Below are 18,829 nucleotides of genomic sequence, written 5' to 3'. Positions count from 1 at the left end.
CTCTCACAGACTCAGAATTTTTCCACTTCCCTATTTCCCTATATCTTGATTTTTAAACATTTCTTAGTATAGATATATATTTATACATATCTTTCCTGTGAAGTCTTCACATTTTATTTACCTCACACAAAAGGAAGGAAAGGAAGGAAGGAAGGAAGGAAAAGAAGGAAGGAAAGGAAGGAAAGGAGGGAAGGAAAGGAAGGAAAAAAAGGAAGGAAGGAAGAGCTGTGTTGCCTATCTGGCCAGTTGCAGTTGGGTCCCCAGTGAGGCAGCTCCTACTACCCACGGAGGTTGTTGTTTGTCCTTTGTTCTTGAAGAGGACCAACATCAGGGAGATGATGCCATGACATGCAAATGAATTGGATTTAAGTGGGGGAGGGCTGTGCAAAGTCACCAACCTCTCTCTGGAGCCATCTGGGTCCAGTGGCCAGATATAGATCAAGATGACTGTTGATGGTGTGTGAGAGAACTCAAGTAATATTCAGAGACTTCTCATAGAAACAAAAAGGAGAAAAAGGAGTCTTTATTTATGATTTCCCGAGAAAGGGAGGTCTCCCAACCGACAGACAATCGGTAGGGAGAGGCAGGGCCCAGAAAGCAGAACTTAGTTACATACCTTAATGCAAACAACCCCCACCCACCACTGACCTTTACTCTCATTGGTGCAGTTCAGGCTTACAATCTAAACTCGGAAATCTAACCCAGGTACAAGGACAAGGAAACACTAATTTAGCCAATACCGACTCTTAAGAACACTTTTATCCTTATTTGGCAAGGATACAGTTCAGGTGATTTTTAGTAACTCGAAAGTTAGGCCTAGCTGTCAGTCAGAAGCCCTGAGCCATGCTGAAAAGTCCTCACCTCCATTTATCCTACTCATTTTACAGAAAGGCTGAGGCTCAGATTTTATGAGAGGTCTTCACTATGCCACCCAATGGCCCCGGATGCAGTGGAACTGTCTAGGGTTATACAGGCAGTCAGTGGGAAAACTAAACTTTGGATCCAGGTCTTCTGACCCTAAGTGCAGGGTTGTCTCCCCCTTACCACACAGACTGATGAGTTTACTCTATTTTCAGAGAGATTAGAATTTGAGAAATTCAGGCAGTTTTAGGCGAGCTCTGTCCAGAGACTCTGGGAAATTATAATCAAAGGGTTGGATTAAGCACTGTCCTTTGAACCTCAGAAAATTGGTGGGGATGGGGGTGCTAAGCTGTCTCTAATTGCATCCAGTTGTATTTTAGGGCTTGCTGTATTGAAGCCTTGGTGCAGAAACTATTTCTCTCATTTGACAGTTATACTCAATGGCTGTAGTGTGGGTTTTTTTTAACTATTTGACATAATAGTAACAATGGTTGTGTTTTATTTCCTTTAAGGTGGGACAGTGAGAGGTTCTTAACCTGGGGTCGGTAAACTTATTTTTTAAAAATTATTTTGATAATTGTATTTTAATACAATTACTTTTCCTTGTGATACTATGCATTTTATTTTATGTATTTAAAAATCTTCTGAGAAGGGTTCCACAGACTTCATATACTTCCAAAGGGGTCCGTAACACAGAAAAAAATTAAAAACCCCTGGTCTAGAAGATTGTTGACATCTAACTAGGGTGAAAAGCTTGTGTTATGATATGATTTTTAGAAGGATTCTAAAGGAAGGATTTATTTAGAAGGATTCATGGAGAGGAGTAGACACATGCTCTGGAAGTAGACAACCTCCTCCAGAGCTCCACTCCTACTACCCATCCCTTCCTACCTGGGTACCCAGGGTCTTGTCTTGGCTCCTAGGAAAGCTGAGGGAACATTGTTCCCAGATCAGAGTATTGCCAATGGTCCCTATGCCGGTGACTTTTACTGGATTGACTATGCGTGTCGTAAGTGAAGTGACTCGTTTATCTCCCCCAATCTCAAAGAAGTGAATGAAAATTCAGCTTGCTAATTAAGACCCCTGGTGTATGAGATCTTGAACCTAACAGATGGTCTGCTCACATAAGGAAGAATTTGTGAGTACTGAATGAACAGCATCTTAATTCTGAACCCAAGGAATAACCTACAAATGTTAAAAGCCTGATGGGGAGAGTAGAGCCTTTACTGTCCATTCAACTGTTGTAGGCTTTTTTTCCTCATTCTATTTTTTTTTTTTGCAGCTTTATTGCCAGTGCTCTAGAGGGATAGATGAAGAGTTTCTCACTCCACTTTGTAAATCTTTTCTGTGTTGCTCCAGGGGTGGGCTGCTATTGAGTGGATAATTCAAAATTCTGAGAGTGCTGTAAGCTAACTGCATCCACACCTACCATTTGGGATAAATAGTGGTAACTACAGCATTCATTGACCCTGGTATAGCATCTTACCATTTTATTGAATGTGTGCATGGGATGTTGTTTGGGGGAAGGGGAAGTGGGAGGGAGGAGTTTAAAATTCCTCTGCATGAACTATGGAACACCATTCCCTTAGCACCCTTGCTCAAACTGTAAGGCAGGGGTTGAAAATCTGAGGTTCCAAGTTGCCATTGTACCCAAGCAATTCCACTGTGGCCCAAGAAATGCCTTGTCTAGATGGGGTGAACTGTCTTTTGGATCCCTTTGGATGCCTTTAAACCCTGCTATAGCCCATTGTGAATTTAATTTGGGTTTTGACCTATAGATCAAAGCAAGTACCCTGGAGTAACATGCTGCTATTTTTATTTCTTGAAAGCTGAAAAAGTAATCTGGTTCTTTAATGTTGAGGTTGGTTCCTGGATTGAGGGCAAATTTGTCAAGCAGAGTGAAATAGGACATTAGGCTTACATACTACTACATTTTCTACTTAAAAGACAGCACAGTACAATGGAAGAAGACATCAGGAGAAATCAGGGCATGAATCCAATATTCCTGCCTATGTGACCATGAGCAAATTATTTACCATTTCTGAGCCTCTGTTTCCTTAACTGTTATGTGAGACTAATAATACTGGTAGCATTTCTTTCAGAGGGTTGTCGTGCAGTTTCCAAGACTTATTTTATTAAGTTCTTATTAGCATAGTGCCGTATCGTTAATGTGATATGAGCAACTGCTGTGAATATATATATATATATTTCTTAAGAATCAAATCACATAGTATAATAAGCACTCTTCACTCAAAACTAAATCAGCGTAACATTTATTCTGCACACGAGGACAATATAAAGCAGTATTATAGAAATATATAAAAATAAAGCTGACAGAGTAATAGAGATATTTACATACATCACCAGACTGAGAAAGCGCCAACATCTGGGTTTTGGTCAGCTGGGGGACCCCTTGATAACAGCTACCCAGAGTCTGAGAAATCAAAAAAGCCTTAGGCAAAGTGTTCTTCCCATGAGCAAGGCCCAAGGCAAAGTATTAATTTCCCAGAATGTATACAGTTTTCAAAGGAAAAAAAATTTGCTAGGCATATTTCAGCTACTGATTGGCTCAGTGCCAAAAGGCGTGAAAGCCTACATGACCCAGCACCTGACTGGCTCTGCACCAGGGCTCTATGTGACTCAGCACAGGATGTGTTACAGCTGTGAACTGGGTCTGGGTTCAAAGGAACAAGACATCCGTGATTGAAAAAGCAAAACGTGCGTGTTCTAAAGGACACAGAATTGATTCTATATGCTCCTAGAAGGGTGGCCAACACTTCAAGGAAGAGGAATTAGCCATGTATGCTCTTACCTTTTCAGTCCTAGGAATGCAGCCCCTGTTCCAAGGAGAGAAGGGAACATATGTACTCACATAGGCCTATGAATGTACAGGGAAGATCTTTATCCCCTGTTAATCTTTCAAGTGCCTAACACATGTGCTTAATAAATGCTTATTGATTGATTGACAAAAGGGAGATCGTTTAGGTAAAACATTTGCAAAGATTAAAATATTATGCGAATATGGGTTATTATTTTATGACAAGATTTTATTTCTAGATGAAAACCACAATAGTTCATTTTCTGTAACTTCTAGTAAAAGCAATTCATTCCTTGAAGGTTGCCTTCAATTCTTACTTTCACCAACTATTCTTTTTAAAAATTTACATAATAATTCTAGGCAGAATTACAAACTGATGAGGGAAAATTTTTCATTTTAGCTGAAATTTAAACATTTACATACTTTAGCTTATAAAGTTCATTTTAGGTTATTAGAGTAAGATTTCAGCAATGAAGAAACCTGGCTGGTCTCCTAACATGAACTGATGTGGCCAACACTTCCTTTGCTTTGGCTCTGTGGTAGCCACTAAGTTTCCTTTTAATAGTCATTTATAATTTTCTTGATTTTCACATATTTCTTAGTTAAATTTGCTGCCAACTGCTTTTTTTTAGTCACAGTATAATGATAACTGTGAGGGGCAGCTAGGTGGCACAGTGGATAGAGTAGTGGGCTTGGAGACACGTACAAGCTGTGTGACCCTGAGCAAGTCATTTAACCTTGTTTGCCTCAGTTTCTTCACCTGTAAAATAAGCTGGAGAAGGAGTACCTTTGCCCAGAAAACCCCAAATGGGGTCACAAAGAGTTAGACACAACTGAAAACAACTGAACAACAATAAATGATAACTGAAATAGCAGTTGGTTTGTTAATAGATTTGTTTTCCAGACTGTTTTAGTAAGCAGCTTGTGCTACTTCAGCACAGTGGCTTGGGAACAGACTTGTTTCCTACTTCTGTAGATGGATTGATATGCTCACATTCCTGCCCTGTACCTTCACACCTGTAATAACCTTCTTTTTTTTGGTTGGTTTTTTGGGGGACAGGGCAATTGGGGTTAAGTGATTTGCCCAAGGTCACACAGCTAGTAAATGTGTCAAGTGTCTGAGGCCAGATTTGAACTCAGGTCCTCCTGACTCCAGGGCTGGTGCTCTACTCACTGCACCACCTAGCTGCCCCCCTGTAATAACCTTCTGAGCCACATTCGCTGTGATTGCCAAGCTTTCTAGGACTTGTTTGTTCAGTGTGTGTGTGCATCAGTTAACAAACAGAAGCTATGCAGTTTCCTAGACTTATTTTATTAAGTTCTTGCTTATGTTTGCTAAACACCTTCACCCTGAAGGCAGCTTTTGATTCCTGAGCTTTTCCCTTTGATATCTGCAGAAAAATAATGTGTTAAACACATTAAGTTAGCATGCTTGCTTATGAATGTGTTTGCTCAGTGTGAGCAGAGTATGTAAACTCAATCATTAAATTTGCTCATTAAATAGAGTTAAGTGGCCAAATTTTACTTTAGGAGGAAGCCCCCCAAAATAAGCATAATCCTAGAATCACAAAGTCCTAAAGAATCTCAGAAGCTAGTCTGTCTCTCTTGAACTTAAATAAGAACCCTATCTCTAGCGTACCCAACTAGTGGTATTCCAGGTTTTGCTTAAAGACCTTGTGAGTCCAACTATTTCTTCAAGCAGCCCATTCCACTTTGGGATAGCTCTGGTTGTTGGGGTGTTATTTTTTTCTTATCTTACAAAAAAGTCCAAATCTGCCTCTCTTATCATTTCTACCCAATTTCTCCTAATTCTGTCATCTGGGGCCAAGCAAAACAATCTATTTCCTCTTCTATATAACATCAGTTCAAATATCCGAAGGTAACCTGCCCACCCCCAAGTGCTGTCTTCTCCAGAATGATTCCCCACTTCCTTCAGCTGCTCCCTATTTCACATTTTCTCAAGGCCTTTGGCCATAGTAATCATCTTCCACTGGATGCTCTCCAGCTTATGAATGTTCTTCCTGAAATGTGGCTCCCCAAACGGAATATAGTATTATATGTTATAGTATATCACCCTTTATGGATGGGTTCTGACCAGAGTGGAGTAGAGACAGATAATCACTTCCCTAGTGTAAGAATCCGTACTTTCTTTAATGAAGCCTAGCATCATTGAGCTTCCATAGCATACTGTTGTATCATATAGAGTTTGCAATCTACCATAATTCTGGATCCTTTTCAGATAAATGGCAGTTTAGCCATGCCTCCCTCATCTTGTACTGGTAAAGTGGATATTTTGAACCCAAATATAAAAGTTTACAATAATCTCTTTTAAATTTTGTTTTTAAAGAGTTGGCCCAAAGCCCTTGCCTAAGGGAGGCATCATGGTTTAAAGAACACTGTTTATGAAGTCAGGGGATTTGGGTTCAAATCCCATATCTGCCAATTATTGCAGGTCATTTACTCTCCCTGGGCTTCAGTTTCTACATCTTTCAGATGAGGAGGTTAGACTAGATGGCCTTGGAGCTTCCTTACAACTCTATATCTATGGTATTTAAGGTATTTTGGGGGTCCTGTCTCTAATATTAATGTATTAGCAATCCTTCCTCACATTTTGTGATCTGTACATTTTGATCATCATACCATTTATAGCTTTGTCCAAATGGAAAAAAAAAGTTAAGGCCTGATCTAGGGGCACACCAGTGGAGAGCCCCTTCTAAGCATATGTTAATCATGGCTCTGGCCATTCAACTAATTCCAAATCCACCTAGCTCACCTCTTACTGTCTTGTCCACAAGAATAGTAGGAGATTTTTTTGTCAAATGTTTTGCAAAAACCTAGGTAAACTATATGTTCAACATTCCTCCAATCTTTCAGGCTAGTAATTTTGTTTAAAACATTTTTTAAAAAATGAAATGAGGTTAGTCTGGAATTAACCATTTTGATGAAACTATCCTAGCACTTTTTGATCACCACTTCCTTTTCTAAATGTCACATTCACTAACTATTCTTTTGATAGATGAGAGAATTTGGTCAGGAAGCAAAGTCAAGCTCATTGGCTTCCAGTTGATAGATCTCATTCAGTTTTCTTGCATATGGTATACACGGGTTGGGATTGTTCTGAAATCTGCTGTCCTGGAAGGTTTCAGACCTGTTAGAAAGATGTTTTCATATATAACTAATGGGAAATTGAAAGTACAGATCCAGTAACCAAATCACTGGGAAAAATTGGGCAGAATACATCAAAAGAAGATGTGAAAAGAGCATTCAAAAGGAACATTAGGCCATAAGATCAAAATCAGCAATTAGAATTTTGTCTCCAACAATATCTACCATCTGTCCTCCCTATTGTAGTAAGCCATGTAGTTGAAAATGGATTTTATTGTGATATAATGAAAAGAGCACTGGAATAAAAATCAGGCAAACTGTATTCTAGTCTCTGCCTTACCAATGACTTGCAGTGTGACCTTGGATAATTAATTTAATTAGACCCCAGTTTCTTAATCTGCAAAATAAGAGGATCGTCCCTTAAGTCCTGCCCCATAACTATAGGGATCCCCAAAAACTCTGCCCTGGGTCTTCTCTTCTACATCTATATTCTCTCTTTTGGTGACTTCATTAGCTCCCATGAGTTTAATTATATTCTCTGTACAAAAGAATCCCAGATGAATAGACCCAGGGTCCTAGTTTCTCACCTGAACTTGAGTGCCCCACAAAGCCTTTTGGACATTTCTAACTGGATACTCTGTGTCTAAAATTCTCAACATGTCTAAAACATAACTTTTATTTTCATCACAAATTTACTCCTCTTCCTAATGTCCCTATTTTTGTTGAGAGCATTACTACACTTGTAGACACCCAGCTTAGCAATTTCAGGGTCATTCTTCAGTCCTCTCTTCAATATTTCCTGCCTGAACTATTTCAGGAACCTCCTAATGATCTTCCTTCTTCAGGTCTTTCTCCTTTCTGATTCATCCTCCACACAGTGTGTTGGTAGGCAAAATGGGCTTCTTAGCACTTAGTTCAACAAGTGCCCTTGAATAGTTTGGCTTTTGTTCCATTTGAGTAATTGAGTGTATTTCATTGAACCTTACTAAGTGCTAAGCCCCAGGCCCAAACCCCTATTAGGTGTAAAACCCCACTAAGGTGGGGCCCAAGGTGGGGCTAACTCCAGGGAGGGCCTAGTTTACATGTCTGGGACAGCAGAGGCCTCTTTGTGACGATTCTAGGTCACGTGGGTGAGTCGCATGTGTGACTCACCCCTGATGCTGAAAAAGACATAAAAACCAGGGGTTGGCTGTCTCTTCCTTGCAGCTCATTCCTGCAGCAGTGGTGGCATGTGTAACTCTGGGCCAGCCCTTGTTCTGAGCTCCTGGGCTGAACCTAGATGTTGGTAACTATGAAAATGTATTGGGTTTGTCTGTTGATGTTTGTACTTTGTTTGTAATTTGCTCTGAAGTTCAGGGTGCTGGTTTTTTTCCCTGAACTAAGTGAATGATATTTGTGTGCTGAATTAAAGTAAGTTTGTCAACCCCTTCACCTTGCTTTCCTTAGTTAAGCAGATCAAAAGAACCTGTGCTGTTGGCAGCTTTCTGGGTGCTGGATGTGGGTGGATCTTACACCCCCACAGAAGCTGCTAGCCGGATTGTTGAAACACACAGCTGCCAGAGTGATATTCCTGGAGCACAAATATAACTGTATCACCCTTCTGCTCTAGAGGCCCCAGTGGCTCCCTCTTGCCTCTAGGATCAAATACGAACTCCTCTACCTGGCATTTAAAGCCCTTCACAGCTTGGCTCCAACCTGCCTATCCAGATTTGTTCGATATTTCTCCCTTTCCCAGAATCTGTGATCTAGCCAAACTGGCCTTCTTGCTGTTCCTCATGAATGACATTCCATCTTCTGCCTCTGACCTATGCATGAAATAGCCTCTCTGGCTTACTTCAAAGCTTAGCTCAGCCCTTTCCTGACACCCTAACACCCTTATCAACTCGCTTCCAAAATGCCCTTTTTTAACTTTTTATTCACTTAATGTCTTCTTCTCTATGGGGTGGTTAGGTGGCACAGTGGCTAAAGTCCTGGCCTTGGAGTCAAGAGGACCTGAGTTCAGATCTGGCCTCAGACACTTACTAGCTGTGTGACCCTGGTCAAGTCACTTAACCCTGTTTGCTGGAAATGACAAACCACTCCAATATCTTTGCCAAGAAAACCCAAAATGGGATGACAGAGAGCCTGACATGATAAACTTAACTCAACAATAACAACAAAATCTATGTGTACCATTTTCCCTGGTGAAACATAAGCTCTTTGAGGTTGGTGATTTTTTTTTATATGTTTGTATCCTCAGCTCACCAAGTGCAGTGCCTGATACATAGTTGGTACTTGCTTATTGACTGACTAGAGGATTTCTAAAAGTGCTTTCCAGCTTTGCCATTGAGTGGCTAGGAAGCCCTTCTAAGGTTTTATTTATATGTGTGTATATATACATATATATATACATATATATATATATATACATACATACACATATATATATGTGTGTGTGTGTGTGTATACACACACACACAGATAGCCTTTCTGACATTGATAATTCAAATTGTGCCATTATTTTGGTTTTAGCATTGTTTTTAATTCTTCACAATACTTATCTCTATCCATGGGTCTGACCCTTTTTTCTTTTCATGACCTCTTTTGGTGTCTTACTGAAACACTGAGCCCTTTTCAAGAGTACAACCAGATTCCCCTTGTGATTTATTCCCCATCCTCACCCTAGCCCTACCCTGCACAACTTAAATCTGGGGCTTCTTCATCTTCACTGAGCTCCAGGGTGGGGCTGGATTCTTACACTGGCTCCTTTCACTGGTGGTCCTTTTGTACACATTATTCTTTGTTTCTTTTTATGTTCAGTCCTACTCAGTTTTAGAGAAAATGACAACTAGGTATTATCCAAAACCAACTGGAAAGTCAGTGTGTATTTAGAGGACTAGATTACTGATGCAAATATGAAGGAGTAGTTAGCTGCAAAAAAAAAAAATAATGATAACCCTTAGGGATTTGTGAGACATTCAGACTCACAAATCAGAAACTGACCCTGCTCCCCCATTGGCTGGAGTTTGTTAATGCTGCCATTCTTGAAGGCTGGCTAACAAGGAGGTAGGGTGGGGAAAGAACACACATTTATTAAGTGCCTACACTGTACTAAATGCTTTATAAATATCTCATTTGATCCTTAAAACACTCCTGTGAATAGTGAATAAGCATTTATTAAGTGCTTCTATGTGTTAGACACTATGCTAAGCACTTGACAAATATTATCTAATTTGATTGTCACAATTACCATGCAAGGTAGGTGCTATCTTACTCCCATTTTACAGTTGAGGAAACTGGGGCAGATAGGTCAAGAGACTTGCCTGGGATCACATAGCTAGCAAGTGTCTGAGGCTGGATTTGAACTTAGGTCTTCCTGACTCCAGGCCTAGCAATCTCTTCACTGAGCCACCTGACTGCCTATATAACAATTATAATATTTCAGAATAACCCTAAAACTCTTCCCCCCCTAAAATCCCCGTTTGAAGCTAGGTAGGCCCTTGCAAGTTAGCCAGTTTCTGCCTATGAGTCCCAGGAAGTATTATGACGGCTGAGAAGTTAGCAGTCAATCAAACAAGTTTTTATCAAGTGCCTACTGTATGCTAGGAGCTACACCAGTACTGGGGAAACAAGCGTACAAACCAAACAGTCCCTGCCCTCAGGGAGTTTACATTATATTATAATTTGATTTTTAGAACTTACAGTACCTCTCCTATTTCACATTAATTTCAAAGAGGCTTGATTTTTTTTTGGAGGGGGAAGGCAGGGCAATTGGGATTAAGTGACTTGCCCAGGGTCACACAGCTACTAAGTGTGTCAAGTGTCTGAGGCCGCATTTGAACTCAGGTCCTCCTGACTCCAGGGCCGGTGCTCTAGTCACTGTACCACCTAGCTAATCCCGAGGTTTGCCCTTTTTGAAAATAAAAAATATCCTTAGTAATTAGCAGTGTTGTTGAGGTTCTGAAAGTTAAGGTGGCTCAAAAAACATAGGGCTAGAAATCTTTTCTATTGTAAATATTTTTTCAGGTATTGATTTTATGCTCTAAATGTGCTTCCAGCATAAATGGTTAGGACGTCCTGGTTATTTCTAAAATATTTTCACTTAAAAATTGCTAACTGGAGGAATCAATACATTGCTTTTTTTTTAATACTGAAGTGACTGACATATTCATTCAGGTAGTTCTGCACTTAATTTATTCATACATGTGTATTTTTGGCAGGGTGATGGGTCTATAGCAGGGTCTTAACTCATATGCTACGAACTTTTAAACTGTTCTTTTTAAAGATTTGGATGTATCTGTATAAACATTGTTTCCAGTACCTCTTTCCTATGGCAGTAACGCTTTTAAGTTATTAAATACTTTTAATGGAGCCCTGTTCAAAATGCTATTGTTAGTGGTCTAAAAACTCCACATGAAGAAATTTGGAAGCAGAGGTAAAGCTAATTAGTAAGGTTTAATTATAGAGGTGCCATGACATTGGAAAGAACCTTGGACTTTGAATCATGAGACCTGGTTAAAGAACTGGTTTTGCCACTTACTAGTTGTGAGACCTTGGGCATGTCAGTTCACTTCTTGGGGGTCAAATACCATTAGCACTTTGAAAACATTAAAGTCCTATGTAAGTATCAGTTACTGTTTTCATTACATAGCCAATATAAACAGAAATGCAGATTTTGAATAGCAAATTAGGGAAATTGTGAAGGAAAAGGGAAGATTGTGGCATAGCCTCTGGGTTTCTGGGTTTGGGAATATATGCAGATTAATAATAATAACACTAGGACAGTAATAATAGCTAACACTTATAAAGCACTTACTAAGTGTCGGGCACTGTGCTAGGAGCTTTATAATTATTGTCTCGTTTAATTCTCATAACAACCCTGTGACGTAGGTGTTATCTCCATTTGACAGATGAGGAAACTGAGGGAAAGAGAGGTTAAGTGGCTTCCCTAGGGTCACAGAGCTAGTAAGTTTCTGTGGTCTGATCTGAACTCAGGTCTTCCTGATTATAGCTAGCATTTATATAGCACTTTAAGGTTTGCAAAGCCCTTTATGTGCGTTATCCCATTTGATCCTTCCACCAACCCTGTGAGATGGATACTATAATTGTCCTCATTTTACAGATAGGAAACTGAGGCTGAGAGAGGTTAAGTGACTTGCCCAGAGTCACACAGTATCTGAGGTAGGATTCAAGCATGGGTCTTCCTGATTCCAAGTCTTCACTTTCTGTCTTTATCCCCCTGATCAAGCTAAAGAACATTAATAACGCAGTTTTGGAATTGTTATGTTTTATACTGCCATTGCCTTAATGCTTTATAGGCTTCCTTAGCAATATGAAGAAGAGATTAATCGATTGATCCTAGAGAATGACTTGGTTTATTGAAAAGCTTTTTGGCAGGAGTATTAGAATAGAGGCCTAATGGACTCCAAAGAAGAAACATTGATAAGTTATGCCATTTGTTTAACTTTAGGGATTTCATCCATTGGCAAGTCATTCAATGCTATTCTTTTATTTGACAGGGTCGAGATGCCTTGGAATGGGTGATCAGCAAACTTAATACAGAATTTGAGGAACTGGCAGCACCACCTTGACAAAGCATGCAACATAAACAGCAGCAGCAGCAGCTGCAGCCGCAGCCTCAAGATGCCAAAGCAGTGTGGAGCACGCCGGAGCCTGGATAGGGCGAGGGTGGGTTTTTCCCTCCCTAGTGCTATCTTGGACTGATAGGCAGTTTGGGCTCTACTTGGTTCATCAGACCATCCACTATTAATACACACCTAGAAAATGACTGTGAGTTGAATTAGGAAATTAATTACAAAGGAGGCTGTGAATTAACCATATGATGGCTTTTGGTGGGGGTTGCAAGCAGGGTCATTATGTTTTCTGAGAAAAATTAACCTTTTTCACCAAGTGAGTAAATATAAATCTTTGACCTTTTATTTTTTCCACAGATGGTGGAAATAATATTAGTGAGGAGCTATGAAGTTGAAATTAAGATTTCAAAACCTGTGGCCAAAAAAGACACATTCTCTGTGATTCCCAAAGTTAGAAAGTGAGAAAGAGTATAATTTCTTCACATTGTAACACAAGAGTTCATTAAAGTATCCGTTTAGATCTTTAAAATTCACTGCAGTCATAGACAGAAATGCTTCCCTTGATTGAGAAAAGAAAAAGTTATTTTCATAGGTTAGAGCAGGGGTTTTTAACTTTGCTGTGTCACAGACCCTTTTGGCAGGCGGACAGAGCCTGTGGAGCCGTTCTCAGAAGAATGTTTTTAATGCATCAAATAAAATATTTAGGGTTACAAAAGAAACCAATTATTTTGAAATACATTTCTCAAAAAAAATTTTTTTAAGTTCATGGACTCCAGGTTAAGAACACTTGGGACTAGAGAAGCATTGGTAAAGCACAACTGAACATTGCTGCAGATGGGTTGTATTATTATAAGGTCTCTGCACCCCTTAGATGGCACACTACCTGTTAGTACTTACTGTTCTTCTATGAACCTGCATCCGTGAGGCACATACAACAACCCCTCTTAGTTGATTTCATTGCCTCACCCTAAAAGCAGGATTTAGAGGGAATTTAAGAGGTAGGTCTACTCATGGCTAGAATCACATCATTCATAACTTGAATAACAAAACCTTATCTTAAACTAGTATTTAGAAATAGGAATGGGAACATATTTTCCTAATTTATATTTATTGTAACTAATATGACCAACTAGTTTGAGCTACTTTAAGGAAAAATAGACTATTTTGCTAACATATTCTTTGCTTTAGGTGTATGTTTTCTTTGTGTGTGTGTGTGTGTCTGTCTGTCTGTCTCTATCTCTTTGTCTCTGTCTGTGTCTGTCTCTGTGTCTGTCTCCATCTCTTTCTCTCTTTGTCTCTCTCTGTCTCTCTCGGTCTCTCGGTCTCTCTCTCTCTCTCTGTCTCTCTCTCTCTCTCTCTCTCTACCTCTCTCTTATTTTTTTTTAAAAGACTAGGTTTCCCTATCTCTCCCAGAGTGGAAGTTCAGGGGCTTCTCATGGGCCTGATCCCACTACAGATTGGCACAGAAGTTTTGCCTTGCTCCCTTTCCAGTCTGGGCCACTTTGCCTCTCTTTTTGTTGTTGTTCAGTTGTTTGTCACGTCTGACCCTTCAGGACCCCACTTGGGATTTTCTTGGCAAAGATCCTGGAGTGGTTTGCCATTTCCTTCTCCATTATACAGATGAGGAAACTGAGGTAAACTCAGTTAAGTGACTTGCATAGGATCACACAGCTAGTAAGTGTCTGAGGTCAGATTTGAACTCAGATCTTCCTATGTCTAGGCCAGGCACTGTATACACTCTGCCACCTAGCTGCCCTGGTCCCTCTCTAGGCACCCTGGGCTCACCATATCAATAACAAATTTAGTGCAGATACCCAGTAGGCATAGCCCACCATAGTTCAGAGCTCCCAAGCTCAAGAGATCTGCCAGCCTCAGCCTCCTTGGTAGCTGAGATTACAGACATGCGTCACCATTTTTGGTGTCATATTTCTTTGAAAACATAGAATATAGACACATATATTTCTGTCTGAGGTACGTAGGGTCCCCCCCAGAAAACCCCAACAACATAGAACATAGGAGCATATTTCAAAAACAAAGAAGTGATTTTAATGGACTTGGTGTCAGGTAGATATGGGTTTGAGTCCTGTCATTGACACTAGCTCTTTGACCCTGGGAAAGTAGTCTTCCTCTCTGAGGTTCAGTTGCCTTATCTGTAAGATGGGAATAATAGAAGCATCTACCTCATAGCCTGTTGCAAGGATTCCATGAGATATTTCATGTATATATGTGTGTGTGTGTACACATATATGTATTATGTATGTATATTCATGTGTGTGTGTATTTTATAAACCTGAAAGCATCACATATGTAATATACTAATACTATATATTATTATTATTATTATTATTATCATTAGTCTACTCTTCGCCCTGGTTTTGCCCTCTGGGGCCAAGTAGAACAAATCTAATTCTTTTTCTACATGACAGTTCTTGAAATACTTAAAGCCTTCACTTAAGCCTTCCTGTCTCTGGGCTAACAGCCCCAGATCTCTCAACCGCACCCTCATGTGGCATGTGGGGTATGTGTGTGTATGTGTGAATGTGTATATACGCACGCATATTTACCCTCTTCCACGTGATCTCTAGTTTATCAATCTCCTTCCTAAAATGTGGAGCCCTAACTGCAACATAGTATTCCAGATGTGTTCTGGCCAGGGCCATTATGTTCCTAGTCTTAGAACTTGTGCCTTTCTTATTATGGCATATGATTATATTCACTTTCCTAGTCATCACATCAAACTGTTGACAGATGTTGACTTTGCAGTCTGCTAAAACCCCAGACCTTTTTTGATGAATTTTTATCTTAGTCATGCCTCCCCCATCTTATACTTATGAATTTGGCTTTTTTTTAGCCTAAGTACAAGTATATACCTTTGTCTTTATTCAATTTTATCTTTTGAGATTCCAAGATTCAGTTCAAAGTTTTAGACTGCCAAGATCTCCGAGGATGTTGACTCTCTCATCCAGTGTGTTAGTTATCCTTCTCAGATTTTTCTTATCTTAAAATTTGATAAGCTTTCCATCTATGCCTGTCTGTAAGTCTGTGATAAAAGTGTCAACCCACAATAAAAAGAAAAGTCCACCCACAGATAGATCTCAGTGCCTTCTGCTTCAGTAGAACCTCCTCCTGGTCTACATTGACTCATTTGCGGTTACTCTTTGGGAACTTCTATACACAGCACTGTTTCTAGACATCACAAGAAGTATACAAGGAATTGGACATTAATTTTGCTGTCTAAAAACTTTGATTAAGTGGAGATATAGAAAAGACAGAGAACACTCAATTATCTTTTTTAAGAATTACATATGAATGGTAATAAATTAGAGTTTAAACTAAGCTAAGGGGCTTCTGAGGAGAAATATGGAGTAGATGAGCTGAGTTTTATGCCAGGTATTAAGAAAGAGGATCACATATGGATTAGCAAAAGGGATGGCATTCATAACCTAATGTAAAAATATCCTTTCATTCTAATAAATCATTCTTAAAATTAAAAATCCTAATTCAAATTTTTTTCACCTGGTGGTAAAATGGTATTTTTAAATGCAGTATCCACAAGGAATAACTGCACACCCTAAAATTTGAAGTTACTAAAAACCAAAGAACAGTTGATAGGGTATAGCCTAGAGCTGAACTTCAGATAGCTAAACTACTGCTGTGCTCCGGCTTAGACACGAATTACAGCTGATGAAATCTTCCATATCATTTTCTTTCGGGCAAACAGTTTTGAATTTCAGTTAAGAGGAGTGAATTTAATTGTATTTGGAATCCTATTTGGACCTTATTGGCCGCATTGAAACCTTAGACTTTATGTCAAAAAGTTCTTGGAGGATAACTCACTTTATAATAGAAGATCTCTTCCAGTGTTGGAAAAACTACTGTAGAATTTTGAATTTTGAAATTTGGAAGTCTTTTGGGGAGATTGTTTGAATTATTCTGATTTTGAAGCAGTGAAAACATTACTTGTAGCAGTTTTGGATTTCTGTTTCATTTTCTTGGTGGTGGTGGTGGTAGTGGTGGCAGCAGCTACTAAGTAGAAAGAAGGGATATGAATGGACTACTTCAAAACCCTGATTACCCAATCAGTGAACCCCGATGAGCAAAAATGAAAGGCTGGCATTGTAGAATGGACTTTGAAACCCCAAGTGCCCATGAGGGTGAAATCCAAATTGATTTAGGAGGTTCTGGGGCAGAATACACTCTCTTGGGGCCAAGAGGCAGTCAATTGCTGTTTCTTAATTAAGGTCACACATAGGCCAAGTAAGGTCTAGGAAATTATAGCTAGATGGAGTAGTTTAGGAAATTTAAGTATCATCTCTAGTCTGAGTTTAGATAGTTTTCTTTTGTGTGTTATATGCCTCTATTGCCTGTAAATTCCATAAGGAAAGGGACTATGTAGCAGCTAAATTGTTAGCTGCTCAAGGGCATGGATTCGATTTCCAACTTTTTCTGCATCTGACATTGGGTACATAGTGGGCATTTAGATACATGACGAATAAATAATCAAATTGTATTAGCTGCTCACTGGAAAAGATGTTTTAATTTAATTAATAGCTATATAACAACATAGAATCTCTGATTACCATCAGAAAACATCTTCATATATGTCATGCTTTTGTTGACCAGATTGTCCTCAAAGTGAAAAAAATATAATGTCAAATGCTAGTTTAATTGCATTTTAAACATTTGGTATATGTACCCTAATCTAACTTTTGTGGCCATATTAAGTACTGCCTTTATATAGATAACCAAAAATATATTCATTGAGTAACCTAAAGAATATTTTGTGCATTTACAAAGCAGACTCAATTGTAGTTTCCTGAGAGTTCTTAGATACCTAATGGTTGATTTACAAATTGAAATCAACAATTCAGAGAGGAAAAGACTTAGATAGTAAATCAGCAACGAAATGCTAGAAATGGGAGCACCACCTCAGAAGACTGATGATTGTGATCTTTAAGAGTGATGCATGAAACAAAACCCGAGTAGTAGAGATTATTTAGGTCATAAATCCTGAAGGTGCTGATGGGATGAGCCCCTGAACCAAGCAACTTTAGAATGCAACTCTGATGTGTATATATACATTTGTGTATGTACGTATATGTGTATATGTGTGTATGTGGGTATATACACACACACACACACACACACATATATATGCATGCGATTAAATGTTGAATTGTAGCTGTATACTCAGACTTAAAAATAACTGCATTGACCCAGTGCTTTTACAGGTGGTTAGTAAAAAGGTAACATGATTTTATTTTATTTTTTCCCCACTTAATAGTATTTTACTTTTTCTGATTACTTGTAAAGATAGTTTTCAACATTCACTTTTACAAGATATCGAGTTCCAAATTCCACGCTCCCCCCCAAGATGGCAAACAGTCTAATATAGGCTATCCATGTACAATCATATTAAATGTATTTCCACGTTAGTCATGTTGTGAAAGAAGAATCAAAACAAAAGGGAAAAACCATGAGAAAGAGAAAACAATAACAACAAAAAAAGAGGGAAAGAAAATGTTTGCTTTGATCTGCATTCAGACTCCATAGTTCTTTCTCTGGATGTGGACAGCCTTTTCCATCATGAGCCTTTTGGAATTGTTTTAGATCGTTGTATTGCTGAAAAGAACCAAGTCTATCAAAGTCAGTCATCAGCACATGTTGCTGTTACTGTGTCCAATGTTCTCCTGGTTCTGCTCACTTCACTCAGCATCAGTTCATGTAAGTCTTCCAAGGTTTTTCTGAAATCTACTTGCTCATTATTTCTTATAGCACAATAGTATTCCATTACATTTGGATACCACAACTTGTTCATCCATTCCCAAATTGATGGACATCCCCTCAAATTCCAATTCTTTGCCACCACAAAAAGAGCTGCTATAAATATTTTTGTGCAAGTGGGTCTGTTCCCTTTTTAAAGATCTCTTTGTTGTACAGACCTAGTAGTGGTGTTGCTGGATCAAAGGGTATACACGGTTTTATAGTCCTTTGGGCATAGTTCCAGATTGTTCTCCAGAATGGTTGGATCAGTTCACTTGAGAGCCTTTTGACTATAGCATCTCCATATTTTTTAAAAAAATAAATTACCTTCAATATTGACCCAACATAAGAGTGTGTTTAAAGGCACTCACGAATTGTGTTTTGAGATTTCTTTCATGGTAAGTTCAGGATATAAAGAAGCTGATTTATCTAGCATTTTATCCACTGCAAATCTCTGTTAACTGACTGCTTCAACGTTTTGGCAATACTGATAACTGATTCAATTCGATTAAACCCACATACGTAGTAGCCATATTCTATGAATCAAAAATTGTGATACGTGACCAAACACCTTTACTTTGCTGTCACTATTGCTTAAGTCTTTCTGTTAATTCTCACAAAGAGGCTTTACTTTATTTTACTATTGAAAGCCTGGAATGGGGAAAAGATGATGATGATGATGATGATGATGATGGTGGCGATGGTGATT

General features: G+C 39.0%; 1 protein-coding gene across 2 annotated transcripts in view; it reads left to right on the top strand.

Annotated features, from left to right (window-relative positions):
• The window catches only part of PRELID3A (PRELI domain containing 3A), a 34,627-nt gene extending 21,018 nt beyond the window's left edge, over window positions 1–13,609 (top strand). For both annotated transcript variants that reach the window (XM_036738141.1, XM_036738149.1), the window contains exon 6: window positions 12,283–13,609. In XM_036738141.1, coding sequence (XP_036594036.1) covers window positions 12,283–12,354 — 72 coding nt within the window. In that variant the 3' untranslated portion in view covers window positions 12,355–13,609. The remainder of the gene's footprint in view (window positions 1–12,282) is intronic.
• Window positions 13,610–18,829: the final 5,220 nt, after the last annotated feature.

Source organism: Trichosurus vulpecula, chromosome 1 (assembly GCF_011100635.1).
Source record: "Trichosurus vulpecula isolate mTriVul1 chromosome 1, mTriVul1.pri, whole genome shotgun sequence".
Classification (NCBI taxonomy): domain Eukaryota; kingdom Metazoa; phylum Chordata; class Mammalia; order Diprotodontia; family Phalangeridae; genus Trichosurus; species Trichosurus vulpecula.
The sequence above is the reverse complement of the archived record's forward strand: the minus strand, read 5'-3'. Positions and strand labels throughout refer to the sequence as shown.